Here is a 27,680-nt window from a genome sequence, read left to right as displayed (position 1 = left end):
TTCTGGTTAAGCTCTTGAATTAGGCTGTCTCTGGATTCTTCTCTTTTTTTTTTTTTTTTTCTAAACTCCTATCTCTCCTAATAGCATTATGTAGGTCTTGATTTCACTACTAAAGAATTTCTGTGTTGAAAGGTTAAGCAGATATTTGTTTGGATTTGTGTTCTTTGGAGAAATAGCATGTCCACCTCCTCCCTCCTTAAAGGGCACTGGAAAGGCTAATTGCTGAGGCAGGGATCCAATGTCACAGCAACTCCCAGTGATACCAGCCCTGGATTAGGCCTGAATATTGGCCTTGCTCACCTTTTCTGTGTCTGCTGACTTAACTGAAGATCAGCCATTCTCCTGAGTCAGGGAGAGGCTCCAGGCCTTTGGAAAACTATAAAGGCTTTAGTTTTTGCTAGAGGTTTCATGAGGACAGCACTCCAGTGTCACAAGTGTTGCTTTAAGACACAAGCAGCTGGGCTCAGGGCCTGCATCTGCAGCTTGAAGAGGGCAAAAGGAGCATCAGGTCTGATGCTGGACGTGTCCATCTGAGCTGTGCACTGAGCAGGATTCAACCCTGTGTGTGGTGAAGAGGCTGGGACTGTGTGCTTGGGAGTGTTCTGAACACACAACATGCAGGGATTCCCAGAACTTTTAAACCTTCACTCACCAGCCACAGAAAACCTGGAGGCAAAGCATATGCCCATAGAATCACAGAAAGATGATCTGTCTGTCTGTCTGTCTGTCTGTGATCTACTGTCAGCCTCCAGTTTGTGTGTAGTGTCTCTGTGGCTGTTTACCTGATACATAGAACTCAATGCTCCTCTCTTCTTCACCGATCTTGTTTGAAGCCACACAGTAATAGATTCCTGAGGCACTGCTTTCCTCTGTAGTCAGTGTGCTCACAATCTGCCAGGAAAAGACAGAAAATGGAAAGGTTTTGAGTGTTGTGTAGGCTTAGCAGAGAGGCTTCCATGTAGTCTGGATGTTTTGTGGTAAAAAAAACAGTTAACAAGGAGATTCTAGGAGTGAGTGAAGGTCACAAACAAACAAGTGCTTCAATCATAGTTTTAGGCTCTTATTTCACATCACCTCAGCCCAGTTAATTCTCATCTCTCCTCATTCCTAAACCTTCCCCTTCTTTTCTTCCCATCTCCATGAAAAGCAGGCCTCCCCTTTGACACACTGCCAAGGTCTCTGGGCAGCTACATAAGCAAAAAGCTGAAGCAAAGGAGCTGGGAGATTCATCTTAGACACTGAAGCCCCACATCCACCTCTTTTCTTTTCTGCTTTTCAGTTATGGTTTCTGTGGGTACCAGGACACCCACAGTTGGGTGGGAAGCAGCTCATTTCTATGGATGTTGGTACAAACAATGTTGCAGGATTAGGTATTGCTATAACCTGAGATAAGGGAGGAAGGGATGTGGCCCCTTTGGACCCCAGCTCACTATTATAAACTGTGATTGGAAGCCCCATGATTCCATAACCCGTCCTCAGAGCCTTACTGGAGCTTGTGCAGTAAGTAGGGAAGCTCTGGAGAAGCTGTTTGTGCTGAGGCACTTGGCAAATGCAGAAAGAAAGAGAGGATTGTGAAGGAGAAGGACAGAACATTTGTACTGAGCACCATCACACAGGAGAAGGCAATGGTTCAATTACTTATGGGGCTGAATCCAAAGACATCCTTAAGAAATTTTGTTCCTTAAACATTCTAAGCCCCTGCTTCTGTATAGGGCCTTCTTCATGAGGAGCCTCCCCTGTCCCTGTCATGGTGAAACATCACAAGCTCTGCATCCACAGGTCGTGGCTTTAATTATTTCCAGGACTTCCTTTGGGCTGCTAACAAGAAAGCAGGGTCTAACCCACCATGAGAGAGATGTTCTTGCAAGATTACTTTGCTTCCCCTGCAGCCATTCACCTGAAGAACTTTGAGCCCTCACATGTGGAACAAATACCACTTTCTCTGCCATGCTCTCTAAGGACTTTGAGAATCAAAACTTTTAGCATCCTCTGGCCCTTTGTCCTTATCTCCAGAGCACGCTTTGAAGTGCACAAAAGCATCTCTGGACTTTCTTTTTAATATCCTAAACTAAACTCACAGAAGGCATTCCTTTACTCCTCATAAAGCTGCACCATGAATGTGTCTGTAGCTGTGTGGGATGGATTTTCAGAGTTATTTAAGATGTTCTGAGCTTTGGTGCTTTAAATCCTGTAGGGAAATGAGTTTTAAAGGTTTTGATCCCACGTGCATTTTACATTCTAATGGGGAACATTTTCAACAGAATAATGGGTGAGTGGGAAAGCATCTACTTTTCATGGGCACCAAACACAGACATTGACCAAGAATGGGCACAAACCAAATTTAGGGGTGAAAACAGGACACCAATAAACCCAGCTCCCTCTGGTGTCCAACAAAGAAAGAGCTGTGCAGTTCTGCTTTATTTATGATGTGAAAATAGCTCTAACTTGGATATAAACTCAGCCAGAGAAGCAGACTGCTCCTCCTCCTTTTTCTATTCCTGTAGCAGTGGGCTTAATGCCACAGGCTGTTCACAAGCACATGTTCAGAGCACTGACTTCAAGCAGTAGACGCTGCCTTTTGAATTACTGCTGAATCAGGACCAAGATCGTTCTTCTCATGATTACTGGATCTTAGAATTTCATACTTGGGAACAGAAAAAGCCAATATAAATGTACGTGATGAGGACAGAGGGGGAGAAATTTGGATAGCTATTCAGCAGCTATTTGTCTTGCTAAGTGACAGCTGTAGATGGGAGGCCGAGGGTAATACTGTAGCCAGTTAAAATCATAAAGAAAAATATAATTATCTATTTTGGAAAATGTCCAAAGTGTTAGGGGTGACACTGTGACTCTTCTAAAAAGTCATGCAAGGCCTCAAACTGCGTTTGGTCACCCAGAGGAAAATGCACACACAGATGCTAAGGCCTCTAACTTCATAACTCAAGCAAAGTCCAACATGGTAGTGTGGGGGGGAAGAGCGAGTAGATATATGGGCTCCTTATCTTAGCTAATCTCAGTTGTGTCTCCAGATGTGAAAGAGAAAAAGATGTTGAAATGATGGCCAGAAATAAACCAGGGACAAATTATTGGGGAAAAGTTATTGAGGAAAAGAGAATGTGATTTTCCTGTTTGTATGCTCAAAATCAGGGTTGTGCACTTGGATACTGGTTTGGTACAAACCTCAGCACAGGAGATAACCCACTTCCTTGTCATGGCTTAGAACTAGCACCTCCAAAACGTGGCTCTGAGGGATGTTGGCATTTGCCCCATGAACTCATGAAATCACAGAAAGGCCTTAACTGCATGGGACTGCTGGTGGGCTCCTGTCTGAGCTGTCTGAGCTCAAAGCTGTTTCTCATGCCTTCTACTCAGAAAACTGCTCCCAGGCAGAGCACACAGCTTCTGCTAAGCCCCAGTCATGAGGCTGAGGTGAAATCTGCAGTTCCCTCAGTGAAACTACTCTTCATGCACTATGTACAACCTGGAAGTTTGGGAATTTTACATTTTTTCAGTTTACCTTTCCCCTCAAGAGCAGTAGAGAGTGAAGGACATGTTAACCCTTAGCAGGGAACTCCAGGCACAAGTGGTAGCACAAACACTGTGGTGGCTCAGTCCTTAGCTTCTGTAATGGAACCCACGGTAATTAATAACAAATAATTGACATCTAAATGTCCAGACATATTTCTAGTGGGAGTGGACTGAGATTCTGAGAGTTCTGAGACCGGTTTGGATTGTCTGTGTTGAGTTTGGAGGTAAAGGGCTTCACTTCCCACTACTTAACCTAAAGGTCACCCCATACTGAAACTCAAAGAAAGGATTATTAGCTAATAAATAATTACTATACAAGAATAAACTAAGTTCAAAACTCAGTAAGAAAAGAAATAAAATGTCCAATCTTGGAAGAACAGCTCTGAGGAGTTAATAGACATGGGAAAGCTCATAATGGAATAGTTCAATAAAGTCCATATGTCTTGCACTGTAATGTTCCCAAACTGATAAATACAAGCTATTTTAGAAGCAGCCAACTAACATTCCACAGCCATATACCATGAGTGTTTTAAGACATCTTGTAGTACAGACAGAGCAGCAAGACTTTTGTTTAAGCTGAAGCCAGCATGAATTAATGTATCTTGTTAGTCCTTGCTTTCTCTTAACAATTCTTTTCTCCTTCACTTCGTTAGCTGTATGTGGGTGAGGATCAGGAGTAGAAAAAGTGGGTGGAAAACTTCTCAGCTGTCTGACTCTGGCAGAGCTGGGGTGGAGGTGGCTAGGGAGAGATGAAATTATAGGAACTTCAGCAGAGACCCCGCAAAGAAATATTTCAGCTAGCTCCCAATCCATCTACTTGAATGGCACAGAATAACACTTATTTTTATAGCCTGACAGTTCTGATCCATGATCTTAGTTCATTCATTCTAAACATGCTAAAAGATGGACTGAGGAGAAGTGATAAGAGTGTTTTTCTTTAGGAATGAGACTCAGGCTTTCAGAGATAGGAGGGGGTGAAATGCACTTCTCTGTCTGTGGAATAACAATGGGATAATCAGTATGAGAAGAGACTTCACTTTTACACACCAGTTTTGTCAAATAGATTTCTAAAGGTCTTGATGTGAATTTTTATCCCATCAAAAATCAGGGGTCTGCTGGAAAAACCTTTGCTTGCTGCCCTGCAAGCTGGCTTTGGATTGAGATTCTGGGCATGGTAATTTCTGGGTGTTTGTTCCCATATTCTTAGCTGTTCTAAAAAGTTAATGCATTTTTTCATATGTCACTGAGCCAGCATCTATTGCTGCAGTTCCTTGAGGGTGAACTCTAGAGATGCTGAGAAATCTTAGAGAAGAGGCAAATTCACCTTGTGCTCTGAGACTCCAGCTCAAATAAACAGGAAAATTAACCAATCTCTGCTAATCCCAGCTTCATAACACAGTCAGTAAAAGCCGTGCTCTGTCAGACACCAACATCTTTATTATTTTATCTGGCTAGTCAATGCAGATGAATTACTTGCTAGGACATGGTGGGAATGGATTGGGCTATTTCCTGTCTATTCCACTTTTGGTGGGAATATTGACTGATAAAATCCAAGGAAAAGTCTGAAGGTTCTGAGTTTTCATCAGTATCTTTTTTTAAATTATATTCTGTTATCTAAAGACTCCACACAGATAGCCTTGGACTTCAGAAAGGGGGAAGGAGAAGAATTGTGAATAGGGAGAAGTGCTGAAACCTGAAGTTCATAAAACCTAGTTTTATTAATTTAAATAAATCTGATTCGGGATATAAAAACTATTAGGAAACCCCTCAGAATGTGTTTTCAACCAGTGGATTAGTAGGAGATTAAAATAATTAATACACTATAAATTGTAAAATCATGTAACTTGTAAAGAAGTCTTTCAACTTCAGTAATGAAATATGTAAAAGCTTAAGTGAAAGGGTTGTGGGCTGAGCTTTTGAACATGAATTAAAAATTAACACTTCAGGATGCCTGAAGTCTACAGACAGTGTGGAGATGGCTGTGCAGGGCAGAGCAAGGAGCAGCCTCAGGGCTGGTTGTGGTACTGAAGTTGTCAGCAGCAGGAAAGCTCTTAGGGAACAAGAGGAGTCCTCATCAGTACTGTGTGGGCTCCTTGTACTGAGGTCCCTTCAGGGGTCTCATTTCCCCATGGTGTCTCCCCAGTTGTGCTTTCTCTTTTCTAGTTCTCTGCTGCCCATTTTTTATGTTGTGGTGTTGAGGTGTCTCATTACCCCAGCATGTGGGACAACCCAGCAACCTACAGGTATTTTCTAGTAGAGACTCTCCCATTTTTCTACAGGACTACCATAACTTAAGACTGATTCTCAGATAGAAACCAGGCTTTTGGGTAGGAAACCACATACTTAGACAGACTGTGTATATGGAGAGAAACAGAAGCCATGAGTGCAGCAAAACTCTGGTCAGTCTATGCAGCAACCTGAAACAGTTAGAGAAGGAAGAAACTCTCTAGGTACATGTCACCAACCTCCATTTTTCTCCAAGTAATTAGCACTTTGTAGATAGTTGCTTTTACCTAAGATCTAAAATTCTTGGAAAACACATTAAAAACTGAGCTCAAGGGGCACTGTGCCATCTAAATAAATCCAATTTATAAATATCTTCCAGCAAGTGGAGAACTCAGGAATGAAATGTGAACACTGATTTTCTCCTTCCCAGCCCAACCTCCATGTTTTCAGAGCTCTGTTTTATATTATGTTTAGAGCTGGAAAGTCTCCATGAGAAAGAACAGATGGCTCAGGCACTGATCCTGCCAGATGCTGGTGAATCTGTACCCCATCCAGAAGAGTACTTTAGTTTTGTGCTTAACTTTAAGCATGGGAGTAGCCCAAGAATTATTTTAAGTGTACAGATGGACCAGGATATGAACTGCAGCATTCAGCACCTTGCAGGTTTAGGCACTAAACTGTCTGGAGCATCCACCTTGAAACCTGCAGCTGCAAAACAATCCTAAAGCCACAAACCTCTGTAAATCCAACAGAGGTGACACAACTGTCTGAACCAGACCACAGCATCTTCTCCAAGGCACAGCCACAGCCACATCTGTGGATGGAGAGCTGCAGAACAGCTGCAGCAATTTCTCAAGGATTAGTGTGGAGGTGCATAAACAGTATCACTATCACCACAGGTACCTGGGAGACATTTAACAGATAATTCATGGCTGAGATCTTTGCAGTTCATGCAGGAAGTGTCCAAAGTGCTGTTTGGAGGGGGAATCAGGCAGGGAAGTGCAGAAGGAAAGAGGTCTGCCTCCCTTCATTGTCTTGGCAACATAGCTGGCAACAAAATGCGTAAAGAAATACTGAGCACTCCAGCTGCATCAGGCAGGTACTGCAGGCACTTACACTGAAAATCAGGCCAGCTCTCTCTGGCCACCTTAGGCCTCTTAAACTACAAAACTGTTTAACTTCTCTGGCTGGGAGAGTAGGCAAGGCTGGGATGTACAAAGTGCTTCCTAATTGCTAAACATTTTAATGAACTGAGAGTCCTTATCAGTTGTAGGCACTTCACAGGACCCCTCTTGCACTGAACCAGCCTTACACTTTCTCAAGACTGAGGGAGACAGAGAGGTTTTTGACCTGAAAGTCTTTGGAGAGTTTTAAACAAAGTATGTGACATCATTACCAGAATCCCAGCATTTATAAACAGCAGAGATCTGAAAATGATTCCAGGGCTGTGGAATTTAAAGCATGCTAACAACCCTCAGCAGCTCAGGAACTACAGGAAGAGATCTCTGTGTGAGCACAGTGTCCCCTCCATAAAGCCCCCAGCTATCCCATGACATCAGATTGTCACCAGACACATACCTTTCTTTTATCCCCATGCTTCACAGTCAGGTTTTCAATGCTTCTGATCTTGTTGCCTATGACCATGTTCTCCTGAACCACAACCTTTTGCCCATCAGGCTTGCATCTGGAGGTAGAAAAGCAAAGGTGGTGTTCAAGAAGCTGACTCAGATCAGATAACCCAGGGAGGCATTACTAAAGAAAGGGAATGTCATTCTTAGGCAATAGCCAGAGGTCTTACAAATTCCTCTAAGCTATCACTGCTGGAGATTGTTACCTTTTCATGGATTCCTTCTTTGTCACATTGCAAAATTATGAAGCACTTTGACAGAGACAGGCAAAGATCAGTACATGACCAGCAAAGAAACCTCTTAAGCTTTCTGAATAGAAATAGAAGATGCTAATTAAATCATGTGACCTTAATATGGCTAAATGTGAGTTACACTCCAACTCACTGCAGTTGTGGCTTTTTAAGTGCTCCTGAGGGAGTAGAATGGATAAACACTGGGATAGCAATAGCAGAAGGCTCCTTTCATATTGCATGTTCCCCAGAAGACACCCATATATCACTTATCAATCTTCATTTCTGAACTCTGGGTGAAAAGCAGTGTATATAGCACTTCAGGTGGAAAAAATATATCCAAGGCAAAAGGTTTTTCTATCTGTAACTACAGCCCTTGGAATAAAACCTCCCTATGGGCTCCTCTGCCTCAGCAGTAGCACCACACTTCCCATGGATGGTCCCAGCAGCCTCTGAGCCTACAACAGCAGTTTGGGACTATGTTTAGGAGGTAGAATGAATAGGGACTTCTATAGGTGATGACCAAGGGCTGATGCTGCAGAAAACTGATCCATAAATCAGCCACGCCTTTGCCAAATCCACACGAAATACATGGGTAACACCCTGAGTCAAGGGAGGGTTTATAGTTCTCAACAGGGCCTAATTAGAAGATGCTTGAGTGGCTTCCTGCAAGGCACAATTCTGTCTTGAGGATGAAGGGAAAATACTCAAAGGAAGCAAATCACATCACAGCTATAAGGAACAATGATAGTGTTTTGGGATTCAAAGTGCACTAGTGAGGAGGGGGGAGAGAAAGAGAGAGAGAGGAAGTGAGACAACAGAAGGAAATGGGGTCTGTGTCATTTCCCACAGGAATCCTCCTACAGCTTCTGCTGGACAAAGATAAGGCTGCCCCGGAGGCCAGAAGAGGTAGACACCACTCTGCAATTGTATTTAAATTGATAAGATCAGAGAGTCAGAGAGCTGGAACAAGGGTTATATGAGGTCTTTTGTCACCAGGTCACTGGTTCGAATCTGGCTCAATCCAGCATTCAGCACCAATGCTTTCTCCCTAGACACCAAGCTCTGGAAAAGATTTTCAGGTCATCTCTGTGGCCTTCCTACAGACTGCAGAACCTGCTTCCTCATGGTGGCTCCATTCTGCTCTTGTTGGATATCTCTGAAGCAGCAGCTTGTGTGCCTTCTGCTGACCTGTGATGCCAACAGCCCTGCCTCAGCCAGCAAATCTCTGCTCTTCTGTTCCTGCAGGAGCAGTGTGACTACCAAAATGAGGTACCAGGCTACTTGTGGAGGGAAACAGGGTCACGTTTTAGATCCAACCTGAGCCTAGATTACCCAACATCACTGCAACTGCTGCAGCAGAGAACCTGGGAAAGAAGGTTTCTTATGTGATTTTTCTGTCTCTCATGACTTGTCATTTGCAGCATTTGGAAATGCATTGAAATGGTGAGAAGATAAGGAACCATCCATCAGTCTTCTCTCTCTTGCTTCCTAGACCTGCCTTCATTTTTTTATGGATGGAAAACTTGACTTCATCCCCCTCCTTGCAGGAAGGAGTTGAAGTGCAGTGAGAATTGTTATATATGGCTTCTGTATGTCCCCTGGGGTTGCCAGGAGAAGCATTCAGACCTCAGCCAAGACCTCTATCACCCTGCTCATGTAACAGTAGGAGGAAAGAAAATGCCTACTTGTCTAAGGCAAATCCTGAAAGGCCTCTTGTATTTTGACCCAGTGACTTGCTTCTGTGTCTTCACACCTCAGGCTGCCTCCAGACTTGGCAGAGAAGGGCCCTCAAGAAGGTGTGAAGGCCTGGCTACCTTTTCCAGTTTGTGCACTGCAGGTGCTGCCACAGGAGCCCATGCTCAGTGTGCACAGGTGAAGACAGCATTTAGGAAGTGGCAGAAATTCCTCATGGCAACTAAATGAAGCCAAGCAGGTTTGTCTGACAGTGGCTCTTACACAGGAAAAAAGTGTGTTACCTCTAAGCACCTGTCTGTTTTTTCTTCATCTGCCATTCAGGCTGCATCCACGTAGTGTAAGAAAAGATCTTGGTCAGAGGGACATTGCTGGTGAAGTTAAAGAAAAGTCAAGCCTGATCTTTAGCCACTTTAAACTTCTTTGACACAATTCTGATAATACAGAAGGTGCTTGTAACTCCAAAAAGATCATCCCTAACCAGATGCCTGCTGGGTTCATAACCCTTGATTTTCACTAAGATAAATAAGATGTACTAGAAAGAAAAAACTGACTTGAAACTACCAAACTCTTTTGCAAAATGCAGGAATGTCCACTTACAGTGTGTCTGTCAGGCTGCAGGGCTGCCACTTCCACTCAATCTTCGGGTCAGGATTCCCACTTACAGTACACTGGATTTTGTGCTTACTTCTTAATTCCACCCTCTCAATCTTATCAAAATCAGTTTCCTTTTCATAGATTTTGGGTCTCTCTAAAGAAAATTAAAAAAAAAAAAAAAAAAAGTCAATAAAAATAAATGCAAATGAGCAAATTTGCATCCCTGATCATAGTTCTCTTTCCATCAAAGGCTTTGAAACATTTTGCTGTGACGACCAAGAGATTATTTAGTGAGGCTACCAAAGTTGTAGGGACATTACCAGTGGTATTGAAAACATACATTCACAGGAACATGGGCATTACTTGTGGTGGTTCAGAAAATACATTGAAATGCTACCATATTCATCCTAATTGCTTTCAGATGTTGTCATGGACCTGCTAAATATACTTCTGGAAAATTTATGCCTTGAAACATTTACTGGTCAGGTACTGCAGGATCAGGCTGTTAGTCTCAGGACTGTGGGCAGAACAGCATTCAACTTGTGATGTCACCTCTTGGTGGGAACCTTCTCAAGCAGCTGTTGTTGTGCAGTAGTGTTACCATTGTGCAGGTTCTCCCCAGGGCCTTGGGGAAAAAAAAAAAGTATTTTTGATTTGCAAAGTTTACTTTGCTTTTCTGTTTATGTGTACTGTGCACTGGATGAAGGGGCGAAGAAAGCAAGGAATGAGTGGTGGGAAGAAAACACTTGTAGAGTAATGCCCAGGAATTCTCACCACCAGCAGAACCATCACTGCATTATTCACATCTGGAGGGTTGCAGGATCACACCCTTGGACTAGAAATCTCTCAAGAAGAAATTTTATTGTGACACTTTCAGGGCTGCTTGTTGCCAGCAGGAAAGAAATGCTTTGTCCCATCTACTTCCAGCTCCCACGGGAACATGGAAAAATGAGAAATAATGCTAAAAAATCCCCAAAGTGAACTGAACTTTTCCTAACCTTGGAGAGGGTGGGTTTGAGTTTGGGGTGAAAGCACAGGCTCTTCCCTTATACAGACAGCTCTGCCCATCCCTAGCCTTATCTCCTTGTCTGCTTCTCATAACAGGAAATCAAACAGATTTATGGGTTAGGGTCCCTCTGTAGAACACCTCTGGGCAGCCAAGTGCAGCTGCTTTACGCTGAGGGCTTTTGACAAGTTGGGAAGTGAATGTAGATTAGATTTCTAGTTTTTGGGTTAACTTATTTTTTTCTGCTGTCAAGGAGGCCCCAGATATGTAAATATGGCTACCACCCACCTCATCAATCTTGATCCCTTTCCCTCTTTTCTTTCTTTTTAATAGCTTTTTTTCCCTTTCAGCCCTCTCCTATTCTGAGAGGGCTGACCAGGCTGATTCTGTGGCTTGGTGGGACCCTCACTTTCCATTTCTCATGGCTGCCAGGTCAGACTCTGAAAGATCTTCTGACCTCATTGGCTGAATATACATCAGCTTTTCCTTACCCACCACATGAAAGGAGTATTGACTGTAGTTGGTTCAGCCATATCCTAGCTCCCATACTATAGTAAAACATCAGCTGCTTTAAAGAACCTTCATTAGATCCTGGGTAACATGGCACCTGGAAGACCCAAGTGTCAGGCCTTGTTTGGTTTTGCTCTTGTGTTCCTTTTGGTTTGTTTGATTCTCTTTGGTTGAGTCTTGTTTCCACATCTGCCTGCAGATGATGCTCTACCCAGCTCCAAAAATCCACTCCTCATTCCTTTGTCCCTTCAGACAAGGACAGAGGGATTGTCTTTTCGTGGAGAAGATTAAGCAGGGAGCAGACAGGAGACTTCAGGCTGTGGTTTGGGTCTCTCAGACTTACACCCACATCTGTTAACAGGGACAGAGGCTTCCTGCAGAGCATTGCTCTGGGCTACACAACGTATCACTGATCAAGTGCTTTCAGATTTGAGCAATTCACGGGAAAAAGTAATGGGGATAATGCTGCATTTCCTTGTAGCTGGCATCTCATTTCCCATTAGTAAATTATTTCTGATCATAAAAATAATTTCTTAAAATTCCCTGGAGAGAGAAGCACGTTTTTCATTATCTCAGGCATTTTTCTTTTCAGTCTCAAAGCTCATGTGTGGTGTGTCTGGGCTGACCTCAGAAGTGTGATTTGCACTTGGAGAAAGAGCCTCTAAGTTCACTGTGAAAGGTCACTCAGATATTATGTTTTCTGAGCTGTAAGAACAAAGCTCTGCACACCTGGGGAGGGAGACAGTATATTTGTGTGGTTTTCTGTGTGTGCCAGAGTATGAGGGGACAAGGTTTGATTACAATTTTTTAATATTAGGAGATTTTTTTTTTATATACTCTTGGTGAAATGATGAACACGACTGTCAGTTAAATTATCCCTCTAAAAAGAAATAATAATTTTAACAATCTAATTCAAATAAGAACACACATGAGTGACGAATGAATTCTTAATTCTACAATTACTTCACTGCATGACACTATTAAATATTACTTGAAAGCTAAAATGAGTCAAAATTATTCATCAATTGAAATAATCATTATTTATGAGGCTTAAGCAATTTTCTTAAAACTTGAGGGGCTGGCTGAAAATGCCTCCCCACCCTTTCACCATGCCTTACAACACAGTTAGTGTAGAGTTGTAGCTAATTATGGGCACAACACTCAGAAATTGAAGCATTTTTTATAAGTGTCCCTCTCTTAACTGGCTTCTGTGCTGGGTACAGGTGTTTGGGATTTGCTTGGATTACACCTGGCCAGTTTGCTCAGGGGGCTGGGATCTGCAGGAGTCTCACCTGCTCAAAGGGTCTCCACTTAGTGTGATGAGGAGTTCTGAGCCTAAAGCTGGTGATTGTTTAAGGTGCTCCTAGTAGTGTATTTCTTAGATAACTTTCTCTCTCCTCCAAACAGTGCTTTGTTTTCTCTTTCATGTTTGCTTACTAAGCAGCGTGGTGGATTATGCACAAAATCTTGTTTATCTTTGCTAATGTTTAGGTGCTGTGTAAGGTTTAGGGTGTAAATCCCCTCGTAAGCACTTCCAAAATCCAAGTACATTTTTGGTTGCAGCTTAAATGATGCAACTGTGTATTTCATCAGTGCACATACAATTGCATGTGTGTTGCTGTCTTTTAAGCACTGAAGAAAAAAACCCACAAGTGTTGGGAATGAGGGCTTTAGCAGGCCCTGGACTAATGGGAGTACAAAACTTGAGTAAACAAGCAAGCTGCCTCTGCCCAGGGGCTTCAGTGCACCTCCCCACCTCCTGCTTTCCCCTGGAAGCTCTGCCACAGCAGCCTCTGGTACCCGAACCCTGGGCTCACACAGACCTTCCTTCCCCCAACCTGCAGTCCTGCCTGCTAGAGTAGTGCTGCACTGCAAGAGGACATCTTTTTAACTACACTTCATTCCTGACCTGAACTGTCCTTTGCTACCCCACCTCTTGCTTCCCACTCCCCCCTCCTGCCCCAAAATCTGCCTGCTTATTTTCTGCCTCCATCCCTTGGCCATTGCCCTCCCCAGGCTGAGTTTTCTCAAGCAGAAGCCAAACAAACCTTAAAAGCTTTCTCGTCCCTGGCTGCATTTGGAAGGCACAATGTTCAGATGGCTTTAAATGTATTGAAATAAATGGGTTTTCGTCCTCTCTGGCTTGAAGTGTGATTGTATCCCCACCTCACTTTGCAGAGGTGCAATTGCTGGTGTGAGAGCTGACCTGAATAACTAAAGACTTTGCTGCTGCACTGTGAAATGCAATCAAAGAGCAGTTCTGCTTACTGCAAATTTCAAATTGATCAGCATTATCTAAGTCTCACCTTTCTTTCTAGTGTTATCTTTAGTTTGTGGCATTAGAAGCAAATAATACATACAAGGGTTGGGACATTAACCCTCTGGCATTTCCTCTTTTGCAAGAGATTTCTATCTCTAAATCCATTTCAGATGTCATTATGGGGTTTTACACTTGTCACCCAAAGGAGCATCCAAATACAGAGGACAGCACACAGAAAGTTTCCTTGCCTTTTTTAGAGAAACTTTACTTTCTGTGACCCCTGACTGAACTGCTGTTTACTTACCTTCCCCACTACCATTTAAACTGGGTTTCAAAAACTCTTTTCACAATAAAAACATCATTAAAATAACATAGGGCAGTCCAGCTAAGCATTCAGTCTCAACTTGATGTACTTTGCTGGACACAAGGTTTCACTAAAACCATTGATAGAGAGGCAACTTGTTTTCTATTTGTCCGTTCTGTTTACCAAACACAAGAATAATTTGCACTTTAGAATCTTTCAGCTGATGTTTGGTACTTAATGGAAATATAAGCTCTGCAAGTTGAGCTAGGTGAACATTCTGTAGGGTAGATAGGAAACTCCTTAGTGCAAGCTTGGACAGATCAAACAGTTTCTTAATGTTATAAGTAAAGAAAGAAAAAAGTGAGTTAAATGACCTGAAAACAAAACTTTTGTTTCAGGCTGAATAAAACATTGTGTTTGACCCCAGCTGATTTTTGTCAGCATGGTTTTCTTTGTTAAGTTCTGTTTGCTTTTTTGTTTCATTTTGCTAAGCACTACACAGAAGGCTGCTGTGAAGAGGGCACACGACATTGTCCCCATGGTACCTCTGAGGAAGCAGATGCCAAGGTGGAATGAGTGGCCAAAATCTCTGTGAGTCACTGCCACAGTCAGGAAGAGAACTGGGGTCACCAATTATTGGTGGCCTGCCTAATCTCTAGCACACACACACCCTGCTGCTCCATTGTAACCTGCTGTTATGGGTTGGGAATGCCAGCAGGAGGGAAGCAAAGAGGAGAGAAAACCATGGAGTTGGGTATTGTATGGATAGATACAAGAAGAATCACAGGGCTCTTGACCTGCCCTACAGGGAATTTTGTTGTTAAAATGGCAGTGCAGCTTGACCTTGTACTGTCACTTTTGGGGGTATCTGTCTTCACCCTCTAAGGAGACAGCTGGATTTTTTTCCAGTGCTGTACCACCATTCCCAGATCTGATACTCAACCCAATTCAGCCAAGCTTTGGATTAAAAAAAGGTTTTCTCTTGCCTGTCTTCTCCCCATCTTATTTTTTTCTGGCTAAACAGAGTTCAAGAGCAAATGAGTAAGAAGGAACTGCTTAATTCTTAGCAGAGCAGGCTGTTTCTAGGATTTTTGTCTCTGCCCCCTTTGCCTGTTTTTCAAAAGAGGAAAACAACAGTTAATGTACCTGCAGGCTTGGCAGAGAAACAGCATGGAAACCACATGCTGCCACTTTCCCACTTCCCCCCACCACTCTGGTTTTAAGGGCTGTCAGAGAGAGATTGCTGCTGCAAAGACGTGAGTTGAATGCTTCGGATTTTTCTGGCAACCTCCAGCAGGCCCCCACCTTCCTCTTCCTAAAATTGCTTTGGTTACTTCCAACAAAATGAAAGTAGCTCATCTGACTTTTTCATTAGAGGCTCTCCTGAGAGCATGCAGAGGCTGAGTGGAAGCTGGACTGCAGAGCTGCAAGTGTGCAGGGTTTGCATGGTGTCAGTAAAAAATTCTTCAAAATGTGCTAATAATAAGTGTGCCTGGAAGGCCCACTGCTGCCTGGTTATGCTGCTACAGTTTTTCTTTTCTTCATGAATCCCCCATAAAAAGTCAGTTGTTTCTTTCCTGCTTGTGTCTGATGAATGAGACCTAAAGGAGAGGCTGGAGCACTGGTACCTCTTTGCTTCTGCCCTTCTCAGCTGTGTCCTCCCCACCCAAAGCACCGGCCCAGCCAGAGCATGGTACCCAGAAGGAAAGTGAAGGAATGGGCTCGGGGAGGAACATAGCTGGATGGAGACAGGCTGTGGTTTATTTTGGGGTTTCCAGTTTGTTCAGCTGGCCCAGGAGGTGGAAAATTAGATTTTCTATTTTGACTTTTCCATGGGTCATCCCCCAAGGAGCTACACAAGACATGGATATGATGCACAAAGGAAAACAAGTTCTGGCATGCAGGCAAGGTGAAGGTGGAGATCACTTCATGTACCCCTGCTTCTCCTATCTGGCTCTGGCCTTCAACCTAACAGTTGATTGCACTAAAAATCCAAATAAATGAATGTTTCTCAGAGTGCAGCAGTGTCCAGCTTGGAGATTTCAGGGGCCCTTCCATGTGCAAAAGACTGCAGGAGTCTCCTGTCTGTCTTCAATTGGCTTTAAATGAGATCCATCACTCTCAGAGCTCTTTTTCTCTGAACTGGCAATGCCCAGATACATTAACCTCATCCTGAGGGCTCATTTTCAGCCTATTTCTGGGTCTGGTTGAGGTGATGGGATATTGTTCACATGGATCACCACGTATTTATTAACTTTTATGGAGATCACTGGGGACTCCTTTGATGTCAACTCATCCCTTGCAAGCCAAAGTAGGTCAGGCACAGAATTGCCTTTGATTTCAAACCAAATATGAAGAGCTGGCCTGACTACAGAGCAGGGCAATATATGCATCATTAAGCTCTCTGGAGCTAATTCCCCCTGGTAACAAATGGAGGTATAGACAGTCACCTCACTGCCATAACAAGGAGCAAATGGCAATGCACACGTGACTTCTCCATGCACCCCTTTTATTCCACTCCTTGCCCAGGAGAGATGGAATTCATAAGGAGCCTGTGAATTACTCCTGCTTATGGTAGAGGCTATTTCTAGCACTTAATCCTGCATTCCTTATGGATATAACACAAGAGGTTGGGGAATCAAGGACTCTATGAGGCAATGTGATTTCAATTGACTAGAGCAGCTGGAACCCAAAGCAATATTTGCTGGAAGAGGCTTAAGGGAGCACAGGAGAGAAAGTTTGGGACTAAGAAGAAAGGCAGAATGGTGAGGGAGGTTATTCATCCCATTTTTGACTTCACTTATGCTCCAATACAATCTTCACTCACAACACGGTGGGCAGAGCACGCTGACTGCTCCACAAAGGGCACAGCAAGAACCCTGATACATGCAGATGACTTGTGCAAGGGTGAGAATGAAATGCAGTCTGCTTGCCCATAAATAGACTTGAGGTTTTTTGTTTATGTTTTGTTCTGAAATGGCTTTGTAGTCCAGCCTGGAATAACTCTTTTCTCCCATGTTTCTCCTTCTTGGCTGGCTCAGATGTGCAGCCACCAGCTGTTTGCTAGGATTGTTCCTTCTCCTTGTTCCCTCCCCTACAAATTCTTCAGGACATTATTTTCTTGAAGCTTTTCTCAATAAGAATTTAATCAAACAAAACAAAAACACAGCAACCCACCGCTCCTTGGACAGTGTTTGATGTTTAAATATGTAAAGAAGGAGTGTTTTGAAAACGCAGTCAGCTACCTCCTGGGGACTCGAGTCCTGCAATGAGCCAAGGCGACTCCACAAGGGAGAGCCGTGCTCCTGCAAGATTAAATTCCAGCTGCAGTGGGAGCACGGGTGACCAGAGAGAGGCACAGCCAAGCTGATTCTTAAAGGGACATCTTTTGAAGAGCAGCACAATTCTCCACCAGGCCATGCAGCACACACACAGCTTCACGTGCCTCCTTCCTGCACAGGTCCTCACCTCGGGCTAGCCTTGCTCTCAGTTCCTACACTGCAGCTCTGGGAGGTATTTGCCCCTTTTGCTCCTCCATGGAGCTCAGCTGAGGTATCTGGTCTCTGCAGATTCTCATCAATTTTATGGCCAGTCAGACTTCTGGGGGAAGTAACTCCTAATATTTTACTTATTACCATGGGGTGAAATACCTTGCACATACAGAATGTGCTTTATGTCAGAACTTGTGTGCTTGCTGCCAATTAAGTTCATGGGAGGTGACTCCAAGAAAAGCCCACAGCCCTGCTGGTCCTCTAGCAGGGCAGGAGATTCACTGCATCTGAGCTCCTGTCCTGCAGAGCTCAAGCAGATGACTTCTTAGCTCAATCCCATGCAGCACAAAGGATCTTCTGCTGCTCTTATTACTGAGTAAAATACATGGCATAAATTAATAGATTGTATTTTGATGAATGGATCCTGCTGTTATTTATACTTTACTATCACAACAGTATGAACTTTAAAATTCTGCTACACCTAGTAGAAATGGATAGCAATGGGTGTTGTCACAGCATGGTGACTGCCAGTGCCACTGTGCTGCTGGGGAACAACAGACATGTACAATCTTGAACAAACTCACAGGAGAGGGGGCTGTCTGCTTACTTACAATTTCTTCAATGCAGTGTCCCTTTGCAGCAAGAGAAAACACATTCAGATGACTTTTATCTTCTCATTCAGAAGTCTACTTCAATAATTTTCCATCTTCTCTTTAATAGTATAGATCAGGACTCACTTTCAGATATGCAGCTCTGAAATTTTAAAGACTGGCTCTGGTTTTTGGGGAGCAATGCTGTAAAACGGAGCTGTTACAGGGTTACATACCCAGCATGAGGCTTATTGGGTGCTGAATTGCTGCAGGCTCCACCTTTTAGACATGATGCAAAACTGATGCTCCTACCCCTGTGTTCACCTTGCAAGCCCAGGAGGATTTTTCCATCAAGTCTGCTAATCCCTGTGGTCAAATTCCAGCTTCAGTAATTGCAGGCTGCCTGTGCTACTAAGCAGAGACATTAATCACCCTCCCCAGTTCAGAGGTAGTTGTGTTGCAGTGGTAGGCAAGGTAATTCCTGCATTAAATGGCCAGAAAATGTATTTTGTCTCCTCCTACATGTCTAAGTGTCTGCTGAGACTCCAGGCAATTTAATCTATTCAGGTGTGATACCAGGATATCAGTCACAATGACCAGAGATAAAGTGTCAGGTTATTTGTTGGGGACTTAAGGGAGAAATTCAAATCTGCATTCAGTTTGGACCTTCAGAATTTTTTTCTGAAAGTAAGGCAAATGATGCCCAGATCTGAAAAAGCAATCCTTTTACTCTAAGGAGAAGAAAAAAGGCAGAGTGCTGCTGTTAGATGAGCTTCAAGAGCAACAGGTGCTTTTTTTTGGTCTCTACCCACACATATCTCAGCAAAATGACCCTCTCCTTGGCCAGGGTGTTTCACACAGAGCACGTCAGGTTAGTGCTGCAGAGGAGAGCCTGGCAAAGGCGAGAGATTTCCTGGGTGTTTTGTGTCAGTCCTGTCTCCAATCAAGGAAAATATTCTCATTGTTTGAAGCCTTTAGTTTAACAACAGTGGCACTCCTGGGAAGAGATCTTTCTCTGCTTGCTCTCAGTTCTGGGATGACTGTTTTTTACCAGAAAAGAAACATTTTCACATTGCAGCACCTTCTCCAGTTGGTAACATTCCTGCAGCTGCTCGACTCTGCAGACTCTTGTGGTGGTTTTGCAATTAAATAATTCCTCCTAATTGAGGTCTTCCTTGGGCTGGTGGCTCAGAAGGATTCACACTGAGCACCACGCTAGGCATGCACTGTGTGTGAGAGGCTGAAAACCACCACACACTTGTACATACAAGAGATGAAAGGCTTGCACTGGAGTTAAGAGCATGGGATGGTTTAATCCTGAAATAGCATCTTGCTGATGCAGACAAGGTCTGTTTGTTTTTTATACGCCTATTTTGGGAATGGCTGTTCCTCAAGTAAACATTCTCTTTTGCATGCAAACACCAATATTTACCTTGACAAGACAGTTTATTATCATTCTTAATTTTCTCTTCCTTTGGATGTTTCCATTCTCTTAGCAAGATGGCAAAACCATTGTATGGGTAAACAAATTACACAGCTTAACACAGCCCTGCTCATCAGCTGAGCTGCAGTACCTGACCATCAGCACGTCCTAAGCTCTCTCTCCACTCCTAAATCACACATTAGTTTATGTAATGTTTAAGGTGCTTTAAGCTATCCTATCTTATTTAGCATTATTCATAGGCCAAATGTGCCTGAGTGACAAGTTCTCCATTTGTTAGGCATTATTCCTTTCTGAGAGGTGAAATGAGAGATAATACTGGAAGTTACATGGTGCAATGGTATATAAGTATACAAAACAGGACAACTGAAAATATTTTAGGTGTAAAGAGGATAAGGAGAAAATAATTCACCACAGAAAAGAAAGCAAAGCTCTCTCAATAACTTTATCTCACTGCCCAAGAGAACCTTGGGCAACACAAAGGGAAGCAGAGCTAACTTCTGCTCAGCTCCTACTTGGCCTCATGATTCAATCTCTGTTGCCAGATTCAAGGGATTAAAAGAGGCAGTGGATATGCAAAGAGACAATGTGGCTCTTTCTTTCATTATCCCAGCAAGGGAGATTAATAAATGTGATTTCAGTATCTGTTTTCCCTCTATGTCAAGTCATCCTGCTTCAGTGCACACCACAGTTTACTTCAGTTTTCTCCAGATTCCCCTGAAAATGGACCTGTCTCTCAAGTGCTCCCAGCAGATAAATGGCAATACCTAGAATACAGACTTAGAAAGTATTTCTGTAGCAGGATGATGGAGTGACATGAAAGACAGGGCAGCTTACTGAGTTCCTTCCGTCAGCCCCGCTGGGATTTTTCCTGCCCCAACAGGATGTTCTCCAGTGCTTTGCCCAAGCCAGTTTTTAATCTCAAGGGCTAGAACTTTCATCATTTCTCTTGGGAAACTATGCCCCCAGACCTCACTAGTAGATAGCTGCCCAAACTCCTACTAAAATTTAATTCCTGTTAAGTTTGTTCATTTTCAAGTAATTTCTGCTCCCCTCTGCAGAGACACTGTCCTGACAGAAAGATGCTGCAGGCTCTTTCTGAGGTGCAGTATCTCAGTGGGAAGTGCCTTGAGATGACCTAGTTTCAGACTAACTCTTCATACTAACTCCATTCTGTTGCTTCTATTTAACGTGTGGTGAGATGAGATGGTGGTTCCTAAATAAGGTGGTGATCTATGATCAGATAAACACAGGGAAATGTCACCCATTCCTGCTGACTGCTGAAGTGGGATCACACAGAAAAATGAGAAAGAACCCAGCAGAAGTCATTACAAACATCAAGTCCTTACCTGTCACCACCAGCTGCATGGTGAGGTTCTTATAGAGCCCATATTTGGCATTGCTCAGGACGATGGTGTAGTTCCCAGCATGCTCTGGTCTCACATCTCTTATGCCCAGTCTGTACCTCACTGGATCTGGCTCGTAGCAGGTATGGTTGTCCTTGATCAGTTTGCCATCTTTGTACCTGTTTTGACAGTCCCATCAAAGCTCATCATGTGCACCCATGCATGGTACCCCTCAGAAAAGCTAAAAGGTACCCAAACTAGAGTGGGTGAAGAGTCATTCTTTGGGAACAGCAAGGGAAACACAGATCTATAATCACTGCCTGAATTGGGCATGTATTCTTTCTGTCTTCCCACCCTAAAACTGAGCAGCACTTGCTATGCCATGGGAAAAAGAACATTTAGATGTCCCCAGATTATGCTGGATATATAGTACTAAGGTGAAGGAAATAATGGGTTAGCCAAAATGAATGTCACCAGGTTTAAGACAAGATATTAATTAAGCAGAATTGTCTATCAATATGCATAAATGACCCATTATTTTTTCTGAAAAAGCTGAAGCCTGTGACCTGGAGAATTTCCTGGTCAATAGGAAAGTCAGTGAGGAATTCACAGCCTTGAATCATCACTATCTAAGAGCAGGATAGCAGAGTCTGCATGAGCAAACTCCTCTTCACTGCTAATGCAATATGCAGATTTGGGTTATGAGTATGAGACAGGCCAGACTTTGCCACACACAGAGCTTTAGGCTTGGTGGAGGGAGAATTTGGGGCATGTGTCCTACTGCCTGAGAATGCTGGAGACCTCCTTTACAGTCGTTGAAACAACTGCATTGAGAGACCTCCAACATCAACAGCTGTAGCTTTGAACATGCAGGGAAAGCAGCTCTGGTGGTCCCAGGCAGCTCCCAAGCAGCTCATGCTGAGCCCTGAGAACAAAGCCTTGGCACAGACGAGGGAGATGGTCCCTACCATCACAAAAACATTTTCATCTCCCAAATAACAGCAAAAATTAAAAATATCTCTTGGCAGCACTGATTTCACTGGTCTGAGTATTAGAGTATTTCATGTTATTTCACCTGCTCAAAAAGAAGATGCAGCAAACCCATCCCTGACCAGTATCTTCTGTGACTGTCAAGTCCTCTCTGAGTGGCACTTAGCTGGCAGGGAGAAGTGGGCTGAGAAGGTGCTAAGTCACCCAAGCCACCTTCTCTGGCAGGACAGGCAGACCCATGCCAGCTGCAGTGTGAGATTTCATACATTTAAAGATGTATAAGGTGTTGGATGGGGTTACTAAAGACCCACTGCTGAATGAAGCATAGCCAAAGTAGCAAGAGAGAGGACAAGGGATGCAAGGGTAAAGACAGAACTGAATGAATGTCTCCTGGGGCTGCTGAGATCGTGCCCCTCTCATTAAGCTGATCTGTTACACTCCTGGTGGAGCCATTAGTTTGCTCAGGAGGTTTCACTGCATTGTCTGCAAGGATCTGGCACTGCTAGTGATACAGGATTGGAGAAAATTATTTGGAATTTCTAAAGAGAAGCAATTTCTCATGTTGAGAATGTGTCCTGCAGCTTTCTATTATGCATTGCCTCCTTGCAGACTGACCACCACTAATGGTGGTAAACTATCAACCCTTCCCCTGTAGCTTTGTACTTGAATCTTCCAGACAGTTCTGTCTCCATGTTAAATGAAACTCCCATTTTTTCTGTAGGAATCTTTTCTGCATGACTAGGAGAGAAAAGTAGCATAGGGAAGAGGCATATATCAGCACAGAAAGTAGTCACATCTCCTTAGCTGAACTGTGAGACCACAGCTGTGAGCATTCCCAGCTCTAATCTTTTATCTGTGTAGTAAGGAACAGTGAAAATCTATACCCCCCAAAAAAGCTGTGTACTGATGTTGCTGAAGATGATGGTACTCACCAGGTGACACTTGGACGAGGGAAGGCATCCACTTTTGCAGCCAGTTTCAGTGACCTGTGTCCTGATGTAATCTCGTAGTAAGGCCCTTTCTTATGTGAAACTGTAATGAAAGGTTTGTCTGGAAAGAGAAAGGAACAGGAAGAGAAGTAATGGCAGATCTGCTATAGTACAGTGCTCACACCTTTGAACTGCCTTGTGTCTATCCAAGATTTTGGATCTGCAGAAGTTGCAGACAACCAAATGGAATGACAAGGTGTTGCCACAGTTCCCTTGAAAACTCAGCCACAGCCAGGAAGATCTATTTCCAGATGAAAGACTTAAAAGCAGAGAATCTGCACCTGCATTGCCCCTGGGGCAGTGTGTATGTAAAAATGCCTGGGGTATCTTGTCCAGGTGAATGTCAGCAAGCCAGATTTTCCAGGGCAACAGCAATCACACTTAGTGCCATCTTTTTCAAACCCATTCAGCTCCTAGTCAATCCATGTCCTCAGACACACCTCAGTCACAAACTCTGTTAAGTTTCTTTATAAATACAGTAGTGGTTCTGACTCTTGCACAGATTAATTAGAGATTATAAATGATTAGTGGCTGTTCCAGTGAGCTGGCATTCTTGCTAATGCCCTCTGTGTATCAACAGATTTATAACATGGCACTGTCCTTTAATCTTAAGAATCCTGGTTCTGGGGTATTCTGGTTTTGCTGCAGAACTTACCATACACTGTGACCGTGACGTTGGCCTCCAGCCTGGTTACATTGACAGTTTTGCACACATAGACACCTCCATCCTGCATGGTCACATTTTCTACTGTCAGGCTACTGCCAACTTTATACACACTGCCACTATGGTCTATGTTTTTTCTAGGGTGAGGGTGCTGGAAGTCAGAAAAAACAGGGGTCAAAAAGCAGCATAAACTAGATTATTTAGTTCATCTTTTCACAGTCTGCCAGTAAAGAAAAGCAGTGATTCATATCAAAATTATCATATCTCCCCATCACTGCAAGAAATAACGAAGAGACAAATCAGCAGGAAGAGCTCTGGTGTGAGGTTTCATTATCAAGTCTAATAAGAGAGAAACAGAGTGAAATTGTGGTGCTTCTCAACTGAGATCTTGGCAGGCAGGTAAATAAGAGGATGCACCACAGATCAACCCCCACACAGGGACCAAACCTCAGGGATCTCAGTGCAAAACTGCTGCTGGCATTTGTAGGGTTGGATTTGTGCTTCGGTTTTTGGTTTTTCGTGTTGTGGGTTTTTTGTCAAAATCAGTATTTCTCAGTCTTAAAAGCCTTCTACTTTCTAAAAGAAATATATTATTACAGAAATATAATATAATATGACAGCCAAATGCCAATGCAAATTCATGCAGAATTTAACAAAGCATTGTTGCTTCTGATAGAACTTTTGATCCCAGAGAAACAGCCAGCAAATTTTACATGTAAAATGTTAGAAATCTAAGGAATATTCATAGAAAAACTACTCTCTTCCAGTATATGGGGTTCAAGAAAAAAAATCAGTAGCACCATATTGCTTGCCCTTCTATAAATTTTATGGTATATTTTCTCTGGTTTCTTCACCAAAACAAAATCAGAAATTCATTCTTTAAGCAATAAGTAAAGTAATTTTACAAACCCAGTTTTTAGGAATCACATTTTACTCTTTTTCAAGAGGCTTTTTCAATATACAGTTTTTGAAATGTGTATTTTGTTGAACCAAAAAGGCAAAAAACCCCAATCATTTTGAACCCAAGCATCAAATAGAACCATGAGTAGTATCTCAGGTAAGTGAACTGATTTGGAAAATACCCCTTCTTCCCTCTGTGTTTCCTTAGGGGAACTGAAAGGTTTTAGTACATCACAGCAAATTCTCATTCTCTTACATGATTCTGCTTCAATTCTGGCATTTTTATATGACATTCTACAGAAAGCTCAAGAACCTGCACTGAGGATTTAATTTTCATTCTCCACCATTTCAGCAGATAGAATTTGCTTCTGTTTCACTTTCTCCTACTTATTAAATGCCAAGATAGATGAGCAGACTGACAGCTTGCAACCTTCGTGGCTGCCTTTGAGACTTGCCTCTGTGAGCAGGGATCAACAAAAAGGCCAGAAGGAAGAAGACAGCTATTCTTCCCAACAAGAAAAATACACTCCTGGCTTTTTTTGCAAGTGTATATTTAGCCTGAGATTTGCAGTTTAATTTGCAGGTTCCAGATGGTCTGATAAATTTTAGATTCATCCAAACTGAAAACACAATCAATTGTAGGCTTACCAATGTTTGGCTGTATTTCAGAATAAGTAATAGTTAGAGTTTACTCAGCTCTGTGAAGAGATCTTTCTTTTGGGTAGGGGGCAACTGTATGACAGCAGAATAGTGAATTTTCATCAACTCACTCTCCCACTAGGAGATATCCATATGAACTCGATGCGCCCGTTGATGAAGGTTTCTGCTCTGCATTCCAAATAGAGAGTTTCTCCCACCAGCAGTTTTTTGGGAGTTGCCTTTAGAGCCAGGTTCTGCACTCTGCCCTCTGAAATGGAAACAGGTTATAACCACACAGCAAGGTATAACCACACAGCACTCCCTGGATTCATTTCTGTGTAACATGGAGCATGGTTCTCCTGCCCTCTGATGACAGCTGCCTTTCTGTTCTCAGTGGGATCCTCAAATCCTGCTTTTAGGTATTTAGTGATGCCTTCAAACCATCAGCTCTGGAATGAGCCTGCATTCATGTCTAGGGTTCCCCAAACCCAGCAGACCTCTGATCACTGCACAGTACCACAGAAAGGACTGAGGTATTGCCTGGGTTCTTTTGCACTGGAGAGGGGATGACCTAACAGGCTTTTTAGCTTTGCATTCATGAGTCTAGTAAGCAATAATTACTCCAACAATGAAGAAAAAGAGAGAGAGAGATTTACAGGACTTTTATTTGGCTGCCATACAAAGTCATAAGCCTGTTGTTTAAAGCTGAGTGCTAATTGTATAGAAGGATGCCATGATCTAATGGGAATTAAGTCACAATAAACTCTCCGCTGTCAAAAATGTAATATATGAGGAGAGAAAGAAAATACATTGAAAACAAAGGAAAAATAAATTATAATTGGCTTCATATAAATTCCCAGTACTCAAAAATGTAATGGTAAGTTGCTTCAAATTCAGATGTTCATTCTGAACTGAAGCTCAGCTGTATATAAAAGCAAAGGGTATACTAAATAAAAAAGAGAAACTACAAAAAAACACAAATATTTGAATTAGCAGTCTAATGAGATTTTTATACCATGATCTTGTGTATTTAATGACCAGAATCAAAAAGAAAGCTACTGTTTGGTTTATTCTAAACCAGCAGTTGTTTTAATGTAAATATAACTCAATCCAAGCAAACAAAGACTTGGTAGGGTTTGAATAAAATACTCCTATTTTGTGTCAACTCAACACTTGGTAACTGTTCAAAACCCGGAGTGAATCAAATCCAAGTTCTACTGAATACAAAAAAGGGGGATGAATGAGTTTGGTTTTACCCTTCCATCTTGGATTTGCTACAGATTAGATTACCAATTAGATTATCAAATCTAATTGAGGCTAACCAAGAAATAATACCCAGGGGCTCAGTTATGAAGTAAAAACATTGTGGTCATTCCTTGGCACACAGTAGTCACTCACCCAGTCTCTGTGCTAGGTAATAAGAGGTGAACACTTTCCCATTGACATTTGCAGTGCATGTGAGTACTCCAGAGTAAACAAAAGACTGAGAGGGGATGACAAATCCTCTTCTTGGGTCCCACGACACCTTCTTGAAGTTCATCTCTACAGAATAAGGATACTGAAAGACAACAGACAGATAGGAGAGTTGTGAGACGTTCCCTTTCCCCTCAGACCACTGAGGCAACCAGCCAAGGCTGTTCTGCTGTAGAGGCAGGGTGGATATTTGACCTGTCAGAGTGGTTGGTGGTCTCATTCCACACATATCTTAAGCAACATCAACATAAGTAAATAGAAAAGCCCTCCCTAAGGTATGACTGTCTTTGAAATCCAAAACTTGGACTTCTGATTCAGTAGCCCCAGTCCTCTCAGATCTTAGGCAAGATACCATGCTACCCATTGTAGGTCCCATTTCCCTCATCTCTTTACTGGAAATAATTATGGCTCTCCTATAGGAATTTTTTAGGGTAATCTTTCTGCAAGTAATTTAGAACAAAATTTCCTTTTCCTGGTGCATGTAGCTACTGCACATATTGCTGGGCTCTCACAGTACTTAAAAAATATGTGTGAAGTTAGACCCCAAGCAATCAGAATTAGTCATGTCAGTAACTCAGCTGATGGCAGACATCTGTAAGCTATGGTCCATGCCTGTCATCAGATTCTGTATCACAGAAAAGGATGAGACACTTTCAAAACAGTCTATTGATTTCCACAAGGTATGAAGCAGGCTGGATGACTTCAGATGGTAAATCATGGGATGGCAGAAATAAAGGGGCTTGGTAACAGATATTTTTTGTCCTAAATTCAGAAACACTTGTAACGTTCTGCCAGCAGGACACAGGGAGGCTCCTTAGGACTGAGGATAGGCTGTAGGAATGTTGAAATCACTTTTGGTGGGACAGTGAAGGGTTTGGGAAACCTCACTGTCCCTATCATTGCCACATGATTCCTGATTTTGCACAGTGCTTCCCCCTCTTTCCTATCACATATGGACTTCTCAAAGATGGTGGAAGTTAATGTTTGCCTTTTCAGAGCTACCTTGTTTTCACTTCTGGAGTTAACCAAAGGGAAGAGCTGCTCTAGGGACTGCAAGTGGGAATTTTCCCAATGACATAATAGTTTTCTCTTGTTGTTGTTATGCAGCCCACGATTTATTTCTGTCTCCAAACAAACAGCAGTCTTCTATGGCCCTGTGGTTTTAATAGGATT

The 27,680-nt window shown here is 42.8% G+C and overlaps 1 protein-coding gene across 3 annotated transcripts in view; it reads right to left on the bottom strand.

Moving 5' to 3' along the window:
- Nucleotides 1–27,680, bottom strand: part of LOC103534188 (vascular endothelial growth factor receptor kdr-like) — a 121,893-nt gene that overhangs the window by 43,196 nt on the left and 51,017 nt on the right. For all 3 annotated transcript variants that reach the window (XM_008500122.2, XM_030449394.1, XM_030449395.1), the window contains exons 5-12: nucleotides 26,433–26,592; nucleotides 25,166–25,302; nucleotides 23,487–23,646; nucleotides 22,775–22,892; nucleotides 20,856–21,031; nucleotides 9,908–10,058; nucleotides 7,333–7,438; nucleotides 783–891 (exon numbers count right to left, since the gene is read on the bottom strand). In XM_008500122.2, coding sequence (XP_008498344.1) covers nucleotides 783–891; nucleotides 7,333–7,438; nucleotides 9,908–10,058; nucleotides 20,856–21,031; nucleotides 22,775–22,892; nucleotides 23,487–23,646; nucleotides 25,166–25,302; nucleotides 26,433–26,592 — 1,117 coding nt within the window. The remainder of the gene's footprint in view (nucleotides 1–782; nucleotides 892–7,332; nucleotides 7,439–9,907; nucleotides 10,059–20,855; nucleotides 21,032–22,774; nucleotides 22,893–23,486; nucleotides 23,647–25,165; nucleotides 25,303–26,432; nucleotides 26,593–27,680) is intronic.

The sequence above is a fragment of the Calypte anna genome, chromosome 4, assembly GCF_003957555.1.
Source record: "Calypte anna isolate BGI_N300 chromosome 4, bCalAnn1_v1.p, whole genome shotgun sequence".
Classification (NCBI taxonomy): Eukaryota; Metazoa; Chordata; class Aves; order Apodiformes; family Trochilidae; genus Calypte; species Calypte anna.
This window is presented reverse-complemented; position numbering and strand designations above follow the sequence as displayed.